General features: G+C 37.7%; 1 protein-coding gene across 7 annotated transcripts in view; it reads right to left on the bottom strand.

Annotated features, from left to right (window-relative positions):
* Window positions 1-843: 843 nt before the first annotated feature.
* smg7 (SMG7 nonsense mediated mRNA decay factor) overlaps window positions 844-21,989 on the bottom strand; it is a 48,307-nt gene continuing 27,161 nt past the window's right edge. Inside the window, exons 9-25 of one of the 7 annotated variants that reach the window (XM_059034800.1) lie at window positions 18,405-18,567; window positions 17,949-18,102; window positions 17,751-17,821; window positions 17,514-17,574; window positions 16,414-16,455; window positions 11,375-11,494; window positions 10,796-11,228; window positions 10,548-10,671; window positions 9,068-9,441; window positions 8,494-8,886; window positions 7,105-7,251; window positions 6,556-6,642; window positions 6,107-6,269; window positions 5,485-5,685; window positions 4,516-4,686; window positions 2,992-3,143; window positions 844-2,600 (exon numbers count right to left, since the gene is read on the bottom strand). In XM_059034800.1, coding sequence (XP_058890783.1) covers window positions 2,487-2,600; window positions 2,992-3,143; window positions 4,516-4,686; window positions 5,485-5,685; window positions 6,107-6,269; window positions 6,556-6,642; window positions 7,105-7,251; window positions 8,494-8,886; window positions 9,068-9,441; window positions 10,548-10,671; window positions 10,796-11,228; window positions 11,375-11,494; window positions 16,414-16,455; window positions 17,514-17,574; window positions 17,751-17,821; window positions 17,949-18,102; window positions 18,405-18,567 — 2,970 coding nt within the window. In that variant the 3' untranslated portion in view covers window positions 844-2,486. The remainder of the gene's footprint in view (window positions 2,601-2,991; window positions 3,144-4,515; window positions 4,687-5,484; window positions 5,686-6,106; window positions 6,270-6,555; window positions 6,643-7,104; window positions 7,252-8,493; window positions 8,887-9,067; window positions 9,442-10,547; window positions 10,672-10,795; window positions 11,229-11,374; window positions 11,495-16,413; window positions 16,456-17,513; window positions 17,575-17,750; window positions 17,822-17,948; window positions 18,103-18,404; window positions 18,568-21,989) is intronic. The other 6 variants (XM_059034803.1, XM_059034802.1, XM_059034801.1 and 3 more) reach the window with 6 other exon arrangements.

The following is a 21,989-nucleotide window of genomic DNA, read 5'->3' as shown; positions in this document are numbered from 1 at the left end:
TCCCCTGTACTTTACTACAATATATATAAAAAATGTATTAAAAAATCCACACACACTGACTTTTAGGGAGAACAAGGTTTACTTTATTAAAAGGCATAGCTGATTCCAGCAATTTCTGCAGAATGTCTTGCACAGAAAGACAGAAAACACAAAAGCTTATAACACAAACCAGATTCTGATGAGGAACCCCTTGGCTCATCTCAGGAGTGTTGGGGGCTCTTTTGCCCCCCCCCCCCCCCCCCAAAAAAAATAAAACCACTAAAGATTCCAAACACCATATTCTCATGCAGAGTTTAAGTGATTCTCTCTTTGTACCACAACGGGGTAACTGTGACAGTATGGCTGGTATAAAGAATGTTTAATACTGTGCGAAGCTCTATTATTTAGGGTGGAAGTAATGCTCTTTAATTTGAACACTGGGATGTTATAGCTGCCCAAATGCAGAATATTTTCTGCATGTTATCTTACAAGATGTTATTGTGTTTGAAGGCCCAAAATGTTAAATAAATAGTGAAGATTATCAGTTTATAGTGGACACAGAAAAAGCAATAACCCTAGAACTATCAAGCCACAACAAGTGAAGCCAGACTATTCCAAGATCAAGGTCAGGCATTCGCAGTAATATGCATTGTTTCCATGTACCTGCCAAAAAAAAAACAAAAAAAAAAAACTATTTTTTCAATGATCCAGATACACAACTGCTGGATGATTTTTTTTTTGCTAAGTTCAGGATTTTTGGCCAATGAAAACAAGGCGATCTTGAAACAATACCCAGTTGTAAAGATGCGATTATTGGGGGGGGGGGGGGGGGGGGGGTTGGCCCAACATGTCCCAGCACCCTAACTTTTTCTTTTTTTTTTAAATGTGAAATGCAACAAGAAAAGCATGATCACACAGCAAGTAGACATTTCATTTATAGTTACTCCATTTAATAAAATGCTTTCCTACATGAAAATATAAAGAAATGCTAGTTTTCTCTCGTACACATGAGATTCATTCTTATTTTACCCTTTAAATACCAAATAAAAATGTCTCCTTTGCTGCCCAGATTGTAAAGAAATAACCATATATATATATATATATATACTTTTCTTAACCATGTACACCTGTGACCCGTAGGTTCTGATCCTGTGATAAAACTAGAGGATGCCCATATTAAATTACATTTAATCTCTTGAATTGTGCTGCGGCTTTGCAGTGCCAACCCGGTCTTTTTTTATTTATTTATTTTTTTTTTTAAGGGGAATTGCAAGTACGAACAAGCACTCGGCTGCATTACTGTCAATCACTATTTACCCTCAGACCTGGCTTTGTGCCCTGTATTGCTGAACCAGCAGCTTTGCTGGACCCATCTACTTATATTTATTTTTAACTTTTTTTTTTTTAAAAGACACTGCTCACCATGATATAAAACTACGAGCCAGTCACAAAGAAAGCCACCTAAAGCTGGATATAGACTATTAAAAGAAGGCAGAACATGAACTAAATAAAGAATCAAATCTCTGGTAAGTAATAGTACAATTTCAGATATTATAAATCAAAACAAGGGAGGGGGGAGAAATAAAGGAGGAACACTCATTTAAAACCTTATAAGTAGACAGCTGCTTAACCAGTTAACTGCAGTGCACATTACCCAGGATTTTTGTTTTTTTGGATTGCTACAGAATAAAAATTAAAAAAAAAAAAAAAAAAAAAAAAAAAAACACAAAAATACAGTATTGACTAATTGCAATCTCTACTGCAGCTATTAACATTACCAACTACATCTATGTTTAGCTAATGGTGCTGTGAGGCATCTGCTCTTCTTTTACACAATACCTTTCAAGACTAAAGAGATGCCCTTTTTAATTAAATACATTTACAAAAGCATCTCCCAGTGCCCATCATTCAGTAGACAGTACATTGAATCGAATGGGTCTGCTGGATCTGCATTCAGATCACAAACAGATGTGTTCAGTAGAAATAAAGTGTACTCCTACTGTAATAATAAAGATGTTAAAATATTCAGTTTTACTTTCTTAACGAGCAAAGCATTCGTTACTTTATTTTTAAAAGAAATCAAGACTTTACAGCTCTCTCTAACTTAACCAGCCAGTCTGCATGTCTTTTCCACCTTCTTCACTTCTCTATACAGCCCGACAGTCTTCTGGACATACAATGTAGAGAGGATAAGAAGAGGCTCTGTGGATGAGTGGTGTTAGGTAACCGAGTGAGACGGATGATGATCCTTCCTTTGGAGGTTGTCAGGAAGCATGAGTGTTCAGATTTTTTATTTCTACTTAAAAAATCTGTTTGTTGCTCAGGTCACAGCTTCGTGCACACTCAGCGGCTTGGTAGAGCACTTACACCCTCTTGTCACAGAGACACAGAGAGAGAGGAGAGGGCTGCCACCCGCATCGAGGGACCGTGTGGGTCATTTACTGCTAACCCAACATGCCGTTAATTCAGTGGAGCTTGGATTCACAAGTTGTGCCCATCCTTGCCTTTCAGTGTGGTGGGTTCATTGTGACATGCCCCCTCTGCTGCTTCTGTTTCTGCTGCATCAGCAGCTGCTCCAGCGCTGAAGGTCCGGGATGCATCATCGAGCTTGACCAGATTGACTGAGAAGCAAAAAGACACACTTTTCAAAATATATATTTATTGATTTTTTGTTGGTTTTCCCAGGTATTAGCCCATGGGCTGCAATGCAGGTAGGCTGGGAAATTACCTCAGCGTTTGCTCTATAGGACAGTAGTATTGGTTTTTCAACTTCTAAGCAGTGCGACTACTCTACAGTAATCTCCTAGGCTTCAGAAACAGTTGGAGCGGAAACAAGGAGTGAGGAACATGCTTTGAGACATGCTTTGGTCAGAAGCAAAAAATAAGGATAACTTGCCCATTAATGTTTGAAAAAAAAAAGTGTAATACTATTTAAAAAAGGACAAATAAAAGAAAAACACACACATGTCAATAGATTAAAAGCAAAATGTCCACAACTGTCTTTGCCCTTACCTTCAGACTGTCCAGGAGGACAGTGGAGGATTCTTCCATGGGGGATTCCTGGGCAGCCCAGGTGCTGCAGGGAGTGCTAGTCTGATGCCAGCTGTTCTCCAAAGCAGAGGAAGAAGTAGCAGGCAGATAGTCCAATCCAAATCCACTCATGGCTGAAAATAGAATACAGAATCCAAATATTGTTAACAAAATCCACTCATGACTGAAAACAATAGAATACAGAATCCAAATATTGTTAACAAGCTCAATTAATCATGTATTTATTTATTTTAGACTGGTCTGATTTTTCAGAATCGTTCACATTTAAGGAGATAAACATGTTGTTTTCAACAGTCTGGACGTGCTAAATTCAAATTGGTGTTTGCAAAGCTGTATTTTGAGTTTTTGACCTAGTAAACGCAAAAACAAAAATGCCTGCCATTGTAAAGTCTGTATAATGTCAAGTTTAACCTAGAAAAACTTAATTTTGGTGGTTATTTTGAGATAATGGGTGTCAACCCAATGTTTGACAGCTGAGCTGAGTACAGCTGTACAGTTCCTTCCAAAATGTCTAAAACCAAAAACAACCAGCACTGTTACAACACCACAAAAGTTAAAGAAAGCAATGTGCAACTTAATTAACATTAATTTTAAAAATTACTATCTATACTTCCTCTGCAAATACTTCCTAGATTTATTCATGCACCTCTTTACATGAATAAGTGTGCAGATTTGTAAAAACAGTCATAATTAATATTTATACAGATTGTAGCTTTTAAAAATATTTTTTTTCTTTTCAACAGTTTAAGTCAGTAGTTAGGCTGAGGTGCATAAGTTATATAATTTCTTATAGTACTGTATATGTATGTATGTAAATACATAAAATCCAGGGTCCTTTGCATTGCACAAGATTTAGTAGAGTGCAAGCAGTGGAACAAAGTGGACCCCGAAGCACATTGGGCTAGTTTAATTCCATGCTTACTTTTCATCTACTACTTAATATCACAGTGACACCTTCGATACCCTCATATACCACTCTCTCAACTATGTTATCTCAAATTCACAGCATTTCCAACATGATTGCAAGCAAAACAGATTGGCATATGACTGGCAGTCTAGATTCGTACACCTATTAAAAACTACCTCTGCTATGGACTGTACACCATCCCCATGACATCTACATGGGGATGAGCACATTTTATTGTACAGTTCAAAACATGTGACAATAAAAAAAAAGGTTACAATGGCAGACGTTTTGTTTTTGCATTTACTAGGTAAAAAAACAAAACAAAATACAGCTTCATAAACACCAATTTTTAATTTAGCATCCAAATTCAATAAAATGTGTTTACCAACTTTTCCTCAAAAGTACTTGGTATAATAATTTCTGAAAATTTGACTACTTTATTTAATATGATCACACATTTGGTAAAAAAAATCTGTCTACCAACTAGTAACTGTTTGTTGGAAATGGCTATTAAGCAATTAATATCACCATGGCAAACCACCCTTTGCACATCAGTTTAAAGTTAACTTTTCCACTACCTGACTTTTCCATTTTCCAGCGATCAGCCATCCTCCTATCCCTACTGTCAGGGGTCCCTATGGGTCCGAAGTTAGAGAAAGGGATGGAGTTGTGATTGTGAGTTGGTGGGGAAGATGGCAAGCTGCTGGGATTGGAGGAGTGAGGAGACTGGCTTGCTGGTGTTGAGTGATCTGTAGATAAAATTAAACACACATTCTAATAATAAAGCTTTGCAAAGACTACATAAATACTCAAACCATACACTTATTTTAACCAATTAAAAATTAAAAGTTTAAAACTACCTAAAATACAACAGACAAATTAGACAATGCATGCTTACTAGGAAAACCTAATACCGCTCAACAGAATAATGTAAAACAGTCAATTAAATCTTGATCCTACACAAGTTGAAAGAACATTAGGCTTTCCTGACCAGCAAAAGTAGCGCACCAGATATTTCACTCCTGTCTATTACAAAAGAGATATGAAATGTAAACTAACTGCTATTTGTAAATTTTAAAAATAAATTTAAATATGTGCAGTGTTAACTGTAGTACACTTAAATTCATCAAACACAAAATCCAAGTCAGTATTGAGACTGTGTCTCATGAAACTGACCGATCAATCTCAAGGTTGTGGAATGTTATTCTACTTCTCATGGTGTTGTCTTTAGCAGCACGGAAGTCTCTGTCCTAATTCCTTCCAGGTGTGCTCAGTGGGGTTTAAATTTCAGATGAACACAGGTAAGAACATATCTTTTTTCTGCTGTAATAAAACCTGTATATTTAAATAGTGGCAAAAATGTAAATTATGAGCCAACACCACAGGGGTCCCTGTATCACTCACTGTGCCTTCTCGAGAATCTGTTGTCTGGGCAGTGGAAGCAGAAACACATCAATAAAAAGGACCTCTTGACAAGGTATCCACGAGTTGTGCTATTGGGCTCACAGAAAAAAATCTTGCTCTTCTAGGAGGTTTCATCATATTACCTCGGCAGCATATTGTATCACTGCTGATGCGCCTGTGCGGATAATCAGTTGTTTCTCGGGCCGTTTGTTCTGCTGTTCTAAAACGATCTCTCAGGGGATGCAGGTGGATGTGCTGGTCCTGGACAGGGGAAATCACTCTAGGATGGCTTGCTCTGGGTCTGTCATCTACACATCTGGTCTGTGCTTCCTGTTGTTGGAGCCCTACAAATTGTGGAGTACAATTGTAGTAGAAACTTGACGAGAACTCATGCCACCTCAATATCCAAATTGTCTGGGATGTCTCTCCCTGTGACAGACAGGGCATTATTTATTTTGTCAAATAAAAATGCTAACTTCAACATTGAACTCTTGTGTGCTCCAGTCAAACTAAACTGCCCATTAATATATAATGGCTCAATTCAGATTCAGATCAAAACAAACTTTATTTCACCCATGTCTGCCCAACATTTATGCATTACTGGGAATTTGATTTTGAAGCAGCAGCTCACATTACAAAATATCATGAGCAAATTGTATTTATTAATGGTGCGTTACTTTTGCTGGTCAGTATTTTTCAACAAGATTCCTTCATTTAGTGTCTACACAGATGCACAAACAGGATCAAAAGTCAACTGGCCTGTACCTGAGCTGGCAGGAAGGGATGGAGACCATGGAGTTCCTTCAAAAAGGGAGTACAGTGAAGGCTCCTGGTGTGACAGGGAACAGGTTGCCTCCGGCTTTGTGCTGGTTGCCATGTTCTTACCATAGGCTTCACTGAAAATGCTGTTATTTTGATAGATGTTCTCCTACAGGAGATAACAGGAACAAAAAGTGTATACAAAGTATGCATAAAAAAGTATGTATGCATTACATTTTATATAAGAAATTCATAGTTCATACATTGCACTTGCAACTTTTTGAACAGTTAACTCTCATTATAATCAACTGTCTTCTTAGGTTCTCCCCCCCCCCCCTTTAATTCATGTCACCAGTTTAGAGCAACTAATTCTTCCCAGCATGAAACCCATGTCTGGTTCACATGGCAGTTGCTTTCACTGCTTGTAAAGACTTCTGTAAGCATCTTTAACTGACCTGAATCGAAAACCCAGACAAGGAGAGAAGTGATGAAGGCTGTGCTATCAGCTCTGATGGTCTTTCCAGCCTTGACTGGTTTGGCAACTACAAGGAGAGAGAAAGTATACAATTACTGCTGCAAAAAACAAACCAAAAAAAAAAAAATCATAAAAAAGTGGATCTTTTGCCATAACAAAAACAGTAAATACTAAAAACAAATTAACTCTACAAATTATGCTGCCATTCTTTAGAAAGAGACAAATGTATATTAATAGCTTTACTAAAGAAAAAAATATAACAAAAAAAAAAAAGGAGAGACAATGAGCCTGGAGTTATGAATTCTAAATACTCAAAACATGGAACATGGAAGTTGAAAATGGCATAAACAAAATACAAAAGAATGCCCATTGCCAGAAACATTATTCAGTACTGCCCTCAACATTTTATCCTGGAGAGGCTGCTGAAATGAACATGTAAAGACAGCATATGAATAGTAACTCAGGAGTCAAAAAAAAGGAGGAGGAGGAGGACACAGAATAAAACCGGCAAGGCAGGAAGACTACATACAAATAGGTTTCTTCCGGGAGCAGTGCCTAGAGGGCCGGCCAAGGCCTGGTAAAAATCATGAGGTTTAGTAAAGGCCAGCTCTTCCTCCTCAAAATCAGCTAAACTTTTTAACAGATCGGGAGGTAGAAGAGGGGAGCTCTTGGTGTCCTACAAAAAGAGAGTGATAGAACAGTAGGAAGAAAAAACAGAGAACTGGAATCAGACAAGTAGAAAGGCTGGAGGAGTTGAACAGGGTAGATATAACAAGGTTTTATTCAGAAGAAAAAAACAGTACCAATTCTGAGAAATGCCTTCACACTCAGATACAAAAAAATAAAAAGATTGTACAAACCAATAATACTGCCTTGATGAATAATTAAAAAAAAAAAACACACCCACACAAACCACCACACACAACTCATTAACCCTTTGCAGTCCTATGTCGGACCCGGTCCGACATCATCAAAAAGACGCAAAAAACAAGTCTCTAGTCATTTTTTCTCCGGAAAAAGCCGAGAAAACCATTCAATGGCCGAGTGAGATCGATAGGAGCTGAGAGAAGCCGGAAAAAAGGGGGCGTATCTCATTAATACAGATAGCCCCGGCATCACATAGATAACACGGACATAAAACAAACATAGCTGCTTCTGCATTCAGCGCTCAAAGAATATCACAGACATTTGCAGAGCTTTTTTAGATGTTATAGTAATAAAATAATGACTTGGTTTGCATTATTGAGAAGTTTGGTGATAAAACGAGTGATCAGGAGATGATTTATTGGTATGCACTACTATCAAGAGGTATGTGAAAAAAACAGCGAACGAGGGGTGGGGCAGGGCTGGAGATGCAGTACTGAGTGTCCTGTTGATATGCAGGGCCTTTTAAACCTGTTTTACTGTGAAAAAAAATACTTTTAAACAGCGCGTCTAAAATAAACTGCACGTGTGCATTATTCTTGTTTATATTGACTTTTTCAGTCATCACACCTTGTTGACTTCTGGAGTTCTCAAAATCATGTCTAAACTAAGCACACAAAGCCATAGAGTGCTGCAGGGGGACAGGTCTATGGTCACACACTGGTGTACCTTATGTAATTAGAGATTAGGCATGATTTAAACTTAAGTCACCCGGATGTGACAAACAGAAACTATACAAAAAGTTCTGTACCTTAAAAACTAAGTTTTATTTTATAGGACAGTAAGAGTTTAAGATGCTGGTGTTAAGAAAAGGTTTTTAAAACATACTTTTCATGTCTTTTCCTTGAGAAACTATATAAAATATGTAGTAAATGAAAAAATGATTTAAAATCAATGATTAAAAAAAAATCAAGTGATTTACAAATCGACTTGATTTAAAAATCAGCCAACCCTGCAATTAAGTAAAGGAGAGAGTATAAAAGGAGGCTTTTACCTCAAAGGATGGCACCCTTGGTACACTGTCCTGGTCTGGGCAGAAGACCCCCTGTTGCCTCTTGACCAAGCGCTCATTGTTTACTTGTTGTCCAATCATCTGCCTGTTCTCAGTCATGCGGTATGGAGAATCCCAGTAAAAATCCTGTGCTTTAACATCCGAAGTGCTCTGGGGGAAGGGTTCCACAGGGAACTGCCTCAGTTTCTTCTCCATATTAACCTGCTGTTGTTGCTGCACTTGTATGGTTTGAAGAGACTGCTCAAACAGCTTTAGTGGATCCTGAGTCTGCATGTAAAATGGCTGTTTTACAGGCATCTGTAATGGCAACTTTTGGATTGGAGGCTGTGTCTGGTGCTGATTCCACAGCTGGTTGGATTGGTCAGCTTGCATGTACTGCAGAGAAACAGATTTGATAACATTTCCCTTTATCTATCCATTCAACATATACACTGCATAGGGTTAAACTGTTCTTGAACGGTGACATACAAGTACATAGTGGCTTTCCAATATTACTGCAGGTTGTAAGACACCTTTTGTCATTTTAATTGTAAAATGTAAAAAAGCTTTGCTTTACCTGCTGCATCCCAGGATAAGGGGGGCTTTTCCCAAGCTGCTGCACTAGTTTAGTTGGCGATTGCTGTTGCTGTAACATAGACTGAACCTGAAGCTGAGCTGGAGGCTGCCCTTGTTGTGGTGGTGGTGCTGTGTGTGGTTGCTGTTGACCCTGTTGCTGCTGAGGTCCTTGATTCAAAGCCCCTGGCCCCGATGGCCTCTGCTGACTGTAGGGAATGTGCGATTGCTTCCCAGATTGGACGGGATTACCTGTCTGGGAATGGGTGGCAGACTGGAGGAAAGGTCCTGGTACAGATACCCCAGTTGAGAACGTGTAACCAGGGCTCATTGAAAAAGCAACTGGTGGAGGTATAACATACCCAGGTGGGGGGAATCCTGGAAGAGCATGATAAATAGGAATAGAATAAATAAATAGTATTTTGCTTTTTAAAACAAAAAAAAATCTATTTAACTTACATATTTTTCAAACAAGGCTACATCACAAAAACTTTATAGAAAAGAAAAATCCTATCCTCCCTAGGTTTAACTAAAGTCAAATGACATTAAAAACAAATTACAATACTATAGGTCCCTTAACATTAAAAATATACAGATTAATTTGTCAAATAACAAACAATTACTGTACTCCTTCGAATTTAAGACGCTGCCCAAATTTCCCACCCAGGGGAAAAAAAAAAAAAGATGCATTTATTCATACAAGTTTTCTGCCTATAGAGCATTACAGGTATGCACAATTTCTCATTTCCAGTCAGGATTACTCGCACTTGTTTTTCTCCCTTTTTGTGAACTGCAGTATTGTTTGGCAAATAGAAAAATACGGGGGTCTGATTAGCACTGAGCCTAATAACGAAATGTTGGAATTGTAAAAGCTTCTCTCCGAATTCCTCAGGAAGCAATGACACTGTGACAGGGAGGACCCTGTCGCTGGTTCAACTGTGCTGTTGCTGTGGTAAACAGGAAGGCTTGCCCGGAGCTGAGCTTAGCTGAGCAGAGGTCCTGATTGGCTGGGGAGCCTACACCTGTTTAAGAAGGCAGCAGTGCCAGTTCGAAGCTACTGCAAGGCCTCTACATAGACAGGCACTCAGTGAAAGCTTGCTTTGTTTATATTGAGGAGGAGAGTGTCCGCTTCGCAGAATAACTACTACGGAGTCAGTCACATTGCTGTGTGTGTGCTCGGGCAGTCTCATCTTTTGTTGGCGATTTTAATACACGCATCACTATACTGCACTCCAATTTAAGATGCAGGTCATTTTTTAGAAGGAAAAATTGGTTTAAAAAGCGGTCTTAATTTTGATGGAATACGGTATATTATTAAATCATGAATTTTACACTTGACTTGATGGAAGAAGACGACTTGGTTAGAATAAACCAGTCAATCAAGATAAAATGAGTTTCTGTCCAAGTCCTAAAAGACATTTTTATTTAGCTTATCTAATTCTAAGTCTAATTGTTGATAATCCATAGTACAGTTTTCAGTGCACCTGGTCTGCTGGGAAGAGGGGGGAAAGCTCCTGGGTGGTGAATTGGGATGAACTGTGAGGAGCTGCTAGTCTGTGTCAGAGTCTGAGTAACTGGAGTCTTCCTCACTTCAGATTGTGCCTTTACCTAAAAAAAAATAACACTGTTTAATCTAATGTATTTACATGCATACATATTCATATATGTTAACTGTTCTTCCATCTGGATAATTACGCTTGCTTTCATAGTAAATTAGAAGGAAACTCTTTACCTGCACCGCCACGTTCTGCTTTCCTAGCTCTGTTGTCTTCTCATTGCCGTTTTTCTTAGGTTCACTCTTTCTCTTGTCTTTCTTTAAATCAGTTTTGCTTGACATAATATTGCCTTTATTATAGTCCCTCCTTTCCTTCATCCCTTCTTTAGGATGGTGGTTTCTTGTCGGATCCCTGGACTGCTCCCTGGGCTTAATATTTTCTTTGAATGTCACAACAGGTTTCTCTCCACTCTCTAAACTGCAGTTCTGGGTCTTGCCAATAGAAAGTACTGATTTAAGTCCTTGGTTGCCCTCGTTGGAAGTTTGCTCTGCATTGGAAGATTCCTGCAAGACTGGACCATCTTTGTTCTCAGGCAGCTCTTCAATGACTAGTTCTGGGATGTCAGTTACAAAAACAAGTCTATCCTCCTCACTTCTGCACTGAAGCAGTCTGGAAGGAGAGCAATAGGATAGAGAGTCAAGTGTGAGTCCCATACAGCCAACTCTCATGCTAAAAAGGCGATGCATCAAGTGGCAACCATTTCTACTAATGCCAAAACACTGATTAACAGAAGTTAGTCATAGCTAGCACAGTACCTGGGGTGATTTTCTGCCACCCATTTTCCTAGACAGATCAGTCTCTGGTGACGTGTCCTCAATTGTTGACCTTCCTTGTCTACTACAATGCCTTGGTGCCCCTTCAAGAAATCCAGGTTCCTATCGTGAGCAAAAGTAACAAACACACATTACAGGAAATCGAAGACACATTTTGCCACTGGAAATCTAAAAAAAAATATATAATAATTCTTGCCCAAACTGGGAGACAAGCTATGTGAAACAATTTAAAAAAATTGGTCAGTCATAACTAACATTAACCAGTTTGTCACATGTACTGCGATTCTTGAAATGTATTTTTTGTTTACGACTGTAAGTCGCCTTGGATAAGGGCGTCTGCTAAGAAAGAAATAATAAATAAATTAACCCTTTGCGGACTGAAGGTTGTGCCACTAGGTCAGGTGGACTGAATTGATTTTTTTTTGTGGTGCATCTATGTTGATCAATGGTGGGCAATGAATTGCTCCTTGTTAATGAGCTTTACAATTTGTATGCAGTACTGAAAACATCTCTAATAGGGGGTGTGCAGAATACTAGCTTCTCATACTCGTATTGTCTTTAACAAGTATTAAAACAAAATTTGACAATTTGAAATATAAAACATGCAATAATGTACTACTATTATGGCTTCTGGTAGACGTTTACAATATGATTTTGTACTTTCTTGGATTACATGATGTTAAAATATCTAAATTACTTTCATTTAATTATAAATGAATATATATATATATATATATATATATATATATATATATATATATATATATATATATTAATATTACACACACACTTAAAGTGAAAGGTTTACATACCCCAATGGATGTTTGTAATTTGTAGAAATCTCAAAAACAAAGAGTTTTAGAAAAAAAATCTTGTGTAGCAAAAGTTTTGCTTTTATGGATGAGAATTTATTATTTTATTTAAAAAAAAAAATAAGAAATCTCCAAAAATGCTCATTCAAAAGTATTTCATACCCTTTGATGCTATGATATTATTGTCTAGAAGGTCCTACAAATTTCAATATGATAATGCAGAACCTAATTCTAGAAAATGCTGGGATTGCAGGTGAACATTCCTAGAGAGTATAAAAGAGTTAAGCATAGGATGGTTGCTGTAATTACCAATAAGTCAACATGGGAAAAAGTAAAGCGCTATCTGAAGACCTTAGGCAGAAAATGTATTGTCATAAAGCTGGAGAAAGATACGAGAAGATTTCCAAGCATTTGAGAATCCGAATTTCAACTATTGTTTCTATTATCAAGAAGTACAAGACTCATGATACTGTCACAACACTCCCTCGGTCTGGAAGAAAGAAGGTTCTTTCACCAAGAACAAGTAGAAGAATTGTGAGAAAAAAGTTAATAATAACTAAATAATCATGCCAAAAAGTCATTGGCAAATATCCTAATCGTTTAAAAAATAGGTTATTATTGCTAAAGGTGCCTCAACTAGCTATTCATTTCATACTTTTGACATTTTTGGAGTTTTGCTAGAAAATTGCTGAAATAAATTTCACACATCTATGTCTAACTTTTTCCTCATCCAGAAAAGCAAAACTTTTGCTACAAAAGATTTTACCTATAAATAATTTGTTTTCAAGAAATTTCTAGAAATTATAAATTTTACGTAAACATTGAACTACAACTGTATGTGTGTGTGTGTTCTAAAATGGCCTGGACACATTTGTTGGTACCCCTTAGAAAAGATAATAAATAACTGGATTATAGTGATATTTCAAACTAAATTAGTTTCTTTAATTAGTATCACACATGTCTCCAATCTTGTAATCAGTCATTCAGCCTATTTAAATGGAGAAAAGTAGTCACTGTGCTGTTTGGTATCATTGTGTGCACCACACTGAACATGGACCAGAGAAAGCAAAGGAGAGAGTTGTCTGAGGAGATCAGAAAGAAAATAATAGACAAGCATGGTAAAGGTAAAGGCTACAAGACCATCTCCAAGCAGCTTGATGTTCCTGTGACAACAGTTGCAAATATTATTAAGAAGTTTAAGGTCCATGGAACTGTAGCCAACCTCCCTGGGCGCAGCCGCAAGAGGAAAATCGACCCCAGATTGAACAGAAGGATAGTGCGAATGGTAGAAAAAGAACCAAGGATAACTGCCAAAGAGATACAAGCTGAACTCCAAAGGGAAGGTACGTCAGTTTCTGATCGCACCATCCGTTGCTTTTTGAGGAAAAGTGGGCTCCATGGAAGAAGACCCAGGAGGACTCCACTTTTGAAAGAAAAACATAAAAAAGCCAGACTGGAATTTGCTAAAATGCATATTGACAAGCCACAATCCTTCTGGGAGAATGTCCTTTGGACAGATGAGTCAAAACTGGAGCATTTTGGCAAGTCACATCAGCTCTATGTTCACAGATGAAAAAATGAAAAGAACACCATACCTACAGTGAAATATGGAGGCTCGGTTATGTTTTGGGGCTGCTTTGCTGCGCCTGGCACAAGGTGCCTTGAATCTGTGCAGGGCACAATGAAATCTCAAGACTATCAAGGCATTCTGGAGCGAAACGTACTGCCCAGTGTCAGAAAGCTCTGTCTCAGTCGCAGGTCATGGGTCCTCCAACAGGATAATGACCCAAAACACACAGCTAAAAGCACCCAAGAATGGATAAGAACAAAACATTGGACTATTCTGAAGTGGCCTTCTATGAGTCCTGATCTGAATCCTATCGAACATCTATGGAAAGAGCTGAAACTTGCAGTCTGGAGAAGGCACCCATCAAACCTGAGACAGCTGGAGCAGTTTGCTCAGGAAGAGTGGGCCAAACTACCTGTTAACAGGTGCAGAAGTCTCATTGAGAGCTACAGAAAACATTTGATTGCAGTGATTGCCTCTAAAGGTTGTGCAACAAAATATTAGGTTAAGGGTCCCATCATTTTTGTCCATGCCATTTTCATTTGTTTTATTATTTACAATATTATGTTGAATAAAAAATCAAAAGCAAAGTCTGATTTCTATTAAATATGGAATAAACAATGGTGGATGCCAATTACTTTTGTCAGTTTCAAGTTATTTCAGAGAAAATTGTGCATTCTTCGATTTTTGTGGAGGGGTACCAACAAATTTGAGCACATCTGTATATATATATATATATATATATATATATATATATATATATATATATATATATATATATATATATATATATATATATAGACACACACACACAGTGCCTATAGAAAGTCTACACTCCCTTTAAATTTTTCACATTTTGTTGTGTCAGTGCCTCAGAGTTTCATGCATTTAAATGAGGATTTTTTTCCACTTATCTACACACAATACTCCACAATGTTAAGGGGAAAAAAGTTTGAGAAAAAATTATATATTAAATACAAAACTGAAAGATCTCCACCCCCGAGTTAATACTTGGTGGAAGCACCTTTGGCAGCAATTACAGCTGTGAGTCTGTTGGGATAGGTCTCTACCAACTTTGCACACCTAGATTTGGCAATATTTGATCATTCTTCTTTACAAAACTGTTCAAGCTCTGTCAAGTTCCTTGGGAAGCGCTGATGGACAGATATCTTCAAGTCATGCCACAAATTTTCGATTGGATTTAGGGCAGGGCTCTGACTGGGCCACTCAAGGACATTTACCTTTTTGTTCCTTAGCCACTCCAGTGTAGCTTTGGCTGTGTGCTTTGGGTCATTGTCATGCTGAAAGGTGAACTTCCGTCCCAGTTTCAGCTTTCTTGCAGAGGGAAGCAGGTTTTCCTCAAGGACTTCCCTGTACTTTGCTCCATTCATTTCCCCTTCTATCCTGACAAGTGCCTCAGTCCCTGACGACGAGAAACATCCCCATAACATGATGCTGCCACCACCATGCTTCACAGTAGGGGTGGTGTTCTTTGGGTGATGCACTGTGTTGGGTTTGCGCCAAACATAACGCTTTGCATTTAGGCCAAAAAGTTCCATTTTAGTTTCGTCAGACCACAAAACTTTGCCACATGGCTACAGAATCACCCGAGTGTTTTTTGCATACTTCAAAACGGGATTCAAGGTGGGCTTTCTGGAGTAATGGTTTCCTTCTTGCCACCCTACCATACAGGCCAGATTTGTGACATGCTTGGGATATTGCTGTCACATGCACACTTTGACCAGTCTTGGCCAGAAAAGCCTGTAGCTCTTGCAAAGCTGCCATTGGCCTCTTGGCAGCCTCTCTGATCAGTCTCCTTCTTGCTCGGTCACCCAGTTTGGAGGGACGGTCTGATCTAGGCAGGGTCTTGGTGATGCCATACACCTTCCACTTCTTAATAATCGTCTTGACTGTGCTCCAAGGGATATTCAAGGCCTTTGATATTTTTTTTATATCCATCCCCTGATCTGTTCTTTTCAACAACTTTGTCCCGGACTTCTTTTGAAAGCGCCTTGGTACTAATGGTTGAGTCTTTGCTTTGAAATGCACTAACCAGCAGAGGGAACATACAGGGACTGTTGAATTTATGTGAATCACTACAATTTAACACAGGTGGAGGCCACTTAACTTGGTGTGTGATTTTGAAGGCGATTGGTTACACCTGAGCTAATTTAGGATTGCTATTACAAGGGGGGTGGACACTTTTTATTTTTAATTAATTTTCTACAAATTTCTAGAATATTTTTTTTCACTTGGAAGTCGTGGGGTAGGATGTGTAGATAAATAAATAAAAAAAAACTTTTAATTCCAGGCTATAAGGCAACAAAAGGTGAAAGGGGGTATATATATATATATATATATATATATATATATTTTTAAGTTTGTCTCAATCCTAAAATTCTTGGTGATGCTAAACTTTTGGCCATAGCTGTACATGCCCATCACAGCACTACAGAAAAACAAGTTGACTTGGGACTGCTGTTACTTTTTAAAATGGTAAAGCCCATATAGCAAACTTCCATATACTTCAACATGTCAACTCGAGTCATACCTTAAACTGAAGCAGTCATCCTGTACTTTAATACCAGTTTTTTGACAGCAGTCAGAAAAGCAGCAGCACTAGTTAAACGCTATTATCTTACCTGGCACGAAGTGAAATTGACAATGGGAATTCCAAAAAATACCTGTTAAATTAAAAAGAAAACCTGAGACGAACGCATATACACCAGCCATTATCTACTGTACTTTCATACAGGATTTAATACTAATATGTATATTTTCTCCTATCTATGCAACTACTCACAAGAAATAATAAAACATAAGTTACTTAACACATTGTATTTGTTGAGAATTAATTAAAATAAAAAGAAACTACAGTATTCTATTTTCTCCAGAGCATAGAAAATCAGTCATTATTGCGTGTCTGGAAGTTGCTACCATTTGGTTTCTATTGACCAATTATATGTGGTCTTGGGTGATTAGCAACAGCATTCAAGTTAATTATACCCTACTACAGCTGTAGGCTGGGGTACATAGTTATTGATTTTATACTCAGATTAGTCCTTCCAGTCCTCCTGACCTACTTAAGGCCAAATACAAATACTTGTTTCTTGTCCTTAAAGGGTTAATAAAAAAGAGGAGCAGGTTATAATGCCTTGTTTCCATCTGGCACTAGAAACAACTCCGTCTCAGCTATCTGTGGCCAGTCAGACTGGCACGGTTTTCATCAGAAGAGAAGGATTCAACCTGGTCCCAAACATATCTGGCAAAGGTCACATTGACTGTGCTCTCCCTTTATGAACTTGGATCACCAAAGATAACAGACATTCAGAGTCATGCAGGTATGTCAAATGAAGACATAATGCAATATGTTACAATACATTTCTGCTGGTAGAAACCATATACACTGTTCTCCCAACTATATTTTTGGTCAGAGTCTAGCCATGTCATAGGTGCGCCATTAGCATTAGAATGTCACATCCTCTATCAGAGGGACAGGGCCGGCACAAAACATCTCAGACGACATTACAAACTCATAATGTCCAATTTCAAATCACCATTCTTCCACTGAAAACCAGTGGGATTGATTGTAAATCACATTCAATTTATTCCCAGTGGCAGATTGAAAAAAAGGCATAAATTAACTTTATACACCAAATTGGAAATTTCAAATGCTATTTGCTCCGTAGTGTATGGCCCCTTTAAATTCCCCCGTTCAAAACATGAGTTTTAAGGCACTCACCTGAGTGCAGGTCTGAGGGCCAAGAACCCCTGCAGCTCAAATTCTTCTGGGAGAGGGGTTTCTGAAAAACATTTTTTAAAAAGTTAAAACATGTTTAACAACTGCAAAATCTCTCTTGAATTATCTGAAAATATGCATTGAAATATTTATTTTCTAGTGTCATAATCTGATGTTAAGTCACGTCTAAATAATAATAATAATAATAATAATAATAATAATAATAAAGCAGTTGTATACCTGAGGTCCCAGAAACATCATCTTCCTTTGGCTGAAAACTGTTCAAGAGAGAAACCAGCCATGGCCAAATACTATATTAAAAGAAAAAAAAAAATACTTTAACATGCTAATACACTTGCATTGTCTATTAAAAAAAATAAATTAAAAAAAATAATAAACACACTACTACTCCTGTCAGTCAAATTTTTAAATACTTACTGCTGTCTTTCATTTACAGAACTCTCATGGAACACAGGTCTAAGCTTCATCCAATCCAAGGAAACCTTGATAGCTGGGAGAGGACATTCACCTAATGTTTCCTCCAGATTCTTATTCAGCAATGCTCGACTGCACATGACTCCAAGGAAAGACACTTTATAATACAAAAATAAATAAAATAAAAAACAAACAAACAAACAAACAAACAAACAAACCAAATGTTAATTTGCTAGAAATAAACTAGAAACATGCAGGGTGAATGTCTAACACCACTCCCACTCCCCCTCTCAATGTTAACACATCTAGCTCATTGAAACCATATGAACATTTCCAGTGAGTAGCGATTTAACTTAAAAGTAAAGATAAAGCAGGGAAATTGATTAGTGCAATTTAGTACCAAAACCTGAACTTACCAGCAAGATTTTTTAATATATTTATTATGATAAAATTACTTACTAAAAAGTGCCAATAGCTGGATCCAGCTGAGCTGTTCATCCTGACTATAGCTATGATCATCAGTCTCACTGCTGAAGTCTCGCAAGTGATGCAGTTCAAACAGGTTAATTACAGTGATGTGAACAAGTTGCTGTGAGCTGAACGCCTTCTGAAGAATAAGTTTCTGCAATAAATAGGATACAAAAAAAAAAAAAAAAATGAAAATAAGCAAAAAACATTATAAAATAAATTAAATACTGCAGATTTTATATACATGTAGCATACATATGTAATATCTTGTGTAATAAACTTGAGTCAATCCATGTCAGGATATAGCATTCAATATCTGTATTTTGATGCATTAAGAAATACAAATTAAAAAAAAAAAAAAAAAAATGTATAGTATGTTGGTTCTTCGCTTGTATTTTATTCTTCAAATTTGAAAGACATTGTAGTTCAAACTCAGTCCAATGTTCTAGCTCGGTGGTTCCCAACCTTTTTCCTTGGTGTATGGATTTTTCCCATGGACCACTTGTGCATTTTTTCACAACAGCATTTTGAAATTAATGTTTGTGTATATGTATAAGTACATGTAGAAAGTAAAGTATTTATATTCGCTACCAGAGCAGCAAGGTATGTTGTCATTCTGAGCATTGAAAGTTGCGGATGGCAAAGTTCCTGTTTCTTTTGTTTACATTTTTTTTTTTTTTTCACATTCTGAAATCTTTGTAGATAAATGGCATCTCAATCACGGGGTTTCCATGCATGTTTTTTTTTTTTAGCTTGAGACATTTGCTCAAAAAAAATGTCTTGTGTAAAATGCATTTTTGGGTTTCCAGTTGCTCAGTTTATTTTACTCAAGTAAACCGGGCTTTTCACCCAACGTCATTCAAATTAATGGGAAAGGTGGAGGTTGATATGTAAATTAGCTATGCGTAAAGTACTCGTGCTGTTTTTGAAGATAACTAGTAAAATTTTGTGAAAATGTGGTTTCCATGCGCAGAAAACTAGTACACGAGTGAATCTAAACTGCTGTAATAAAGCAAAAATACCTTGTGCTTGGTTGGTTAATAATGTGCTCTTGCCCACATTGTTTTTCAAATGTCATTAGTGGGGTGCCATGTGATTAGTAATAAATACTAATTTATCTTGCGACTCATTAATTAAAAATGAACTCAAGTATAAAATGAAACTGACCAACAGGTACTGCAGATCACCATGGCTGAAAACTGGCGGAGGCATTCTATACTATTTCCATTTCAGGCAATACAGCATATAGGGGATCAGGTGATGCTGCGTATACTACCCTGGCTTAGAAACCCTACCCGTCCAGACGGCTGACAGCTCCTGAAGAAGCATTCAACACCACACTTCGGCAAATACGGGTAGTGGGCACTTGAAACGGACGGAAACAGGCTGAAGCGCAGCACTGCCTTTCAAAACAAGCAAATCCATGTTAGAGTATGGGTGTTAATGCAAATTGCAACCCGCGATTCTCAAACAACAAGCCCAATACCGCTTACTATAAGCGGTCTTGGCAACTGTGCAGGTTACCTCAGCCGCCAGTTTCAAATGGACAGCAGCAATCTGAGGAGGCTCGTGCTGTCAGAGATTCTCTCCTTTCTTTTAAGTTGTGTTGGATTTACTGTTGTGTTAAATATTAATGATGCAAACAAATGAAACAATCAAAACATTGATTTGCAATTTTATTTGGTCAGTTCTGAGAGGGCATCAACAACTTGTTGGATGTTGTTGCGCTGTTTTGGGCGATCGAGCTGGCTCATGACATCAAGTCCACCAACTATATTTATTAATGTGGAGGGCAGACACGCGTTGTCTTGAGACATAGCTGGGATCAGAAAAAGGATGGGAATTAATTCAGTTAGACATTTAAGCAGCTCACTTGCTCTAGTGTTTAACATTTTTTACAGCAAGGGTATTCTCAGACAGCTGCTTTAATACTATAACAAGGGCATAACACTGTTCATGGCAAGTGGTTTTATACAGAACTGTAAACCCACAAGACATATACAACATGACCAGACCAAACACAGCAAAAAACTATAAAAAAAAAAAAAAGCTGTCTGCATTATCAAGGTGAACTACACCACTGCTAACCATAAAAATCGCCCATCAGCCACTACTTTCTGCAGTCTTGGAATCCACAGTAACAACTGACCTGCTCCCTTGCAATATGTATAGTTAAGGATAAACACACTCATTAACATTTACACGTGAAATGCAGGTTTCCGTGCGAAACTGGGCATGATTTTCCCGTGCTTTTCGTCATTTACACGAGTAAATGAGATTTTCCCTATCCCTCTCTTTGGACGTTTTTTCGGTCACAAACCTGATTTACACGAGTAATTCTCCCAAACGTGCTTGCATATCGCCATTTTACATGTAAATTTACCTACATGGAAACCCCATGAATGTTGCAGGTTTAAGAGTTTTGTTTGACAAATGCTCTTATTAGTCATTGTATTTTGTATCTTGCTCTTAATTGTACTGTAATTCTTGATATGTATTTTTTGTATACAACTGTAAATTGCCCTGGGTAAGGGAGTCTGCTAAGAAATAAATAATAAATAAAATAATGCACTGGGGCTTGGGTCGTCCTCAGATCCAGTAAATGTAAATACCAGTGCTGGTCCCTGCAACAGTTACCTCGTGTAGAAAATTAAATCTATCCATTTCTAATGAAATTTATTATTCGCCAACTTCGCTCGATGTACATATGACAAAAAAAAAAAAAAACACCCGATTATGAAGACTAGCTGGATGGGAAGCAATTTGAAAAACTAAACTGATTGGAGAGGGTATAGGATGTTTACCACGTCTTGTGGGTGATGTGCAAAATTAACACTGCAAGCCCCGCGGCGGTCATTTTGCCAGTTTTTGGTTTTAAAATGTAATTTTCTCCATTCATGTAACATATATGGGGCTGTGCGTTCGTGTACCTCTGTCTGTATGTATTAAATATTCTCACAAAGTATGAAACACGGGAGTGCAGAAATAAAGGATATATTACATTATACCTAAAAGCCCCGGGAGCAGTCACATTGACGGCCACACATAAAACAACTGTATTTTCATTATACAGAACGGTATTCTACTTTATTATTTTTATTTACCAATCCGCAATGTGTTTAGCTGTAATTAGATTAGTCTCTACTCTGCCTGAGAGAATGACTGACAGTCTATTGTTTTTCAATCAGCCTTTTGAAGGCTGGCGCCTGCTTGCCAGCTGCGCTGCTTTGGGTCAGTCAATTAGCATCAGGACTAGTGAAAATAAATACCAGAGACCGTGGACTATTACAACGCAACAAAATATGGTGTGGATGTTTTGGATCAGATGGCACAGAAGTACTCCGTGAAAGCTAGCTTCCTATATATACACTACCGGTCAAAAGTTTTAGAACACCTCAATTTTTCCAGTTTTTATTGAAATTTACGCAGTTTAACGTCTCAATGTACTCTGAAATTAAAGCATAGAACAAATAAACAATTGGAGATAAAAAAGAAATCATGGAATCATTTTGTTTAACAAAATTTAATCTAAATTTTTGACTCAAAGTAGCCACCTATTGCAGATATAACTGCCGA

The sequence above is a fragment of the Acipenser ruthenus genome, chromosome 12, assembly GCF_902713425.1.
Source record: "Acipenser ruthenus chromosome 12, fAciRut3.2 maternal haplotype, whole genome shotgun sequence".
Taxonomy (NCBI): domain Eukaryota; kingdom Metazoa; phylum Chordata; class Actinopteri; order Acipenseriformes; family Acipenseridae; genus Acipenser; species Acipenser ruthenus.
Note: the sequence above shows the minus strand (reverse complement) of the source record. Positions and strands in the feature narration are given on the sequence as shown.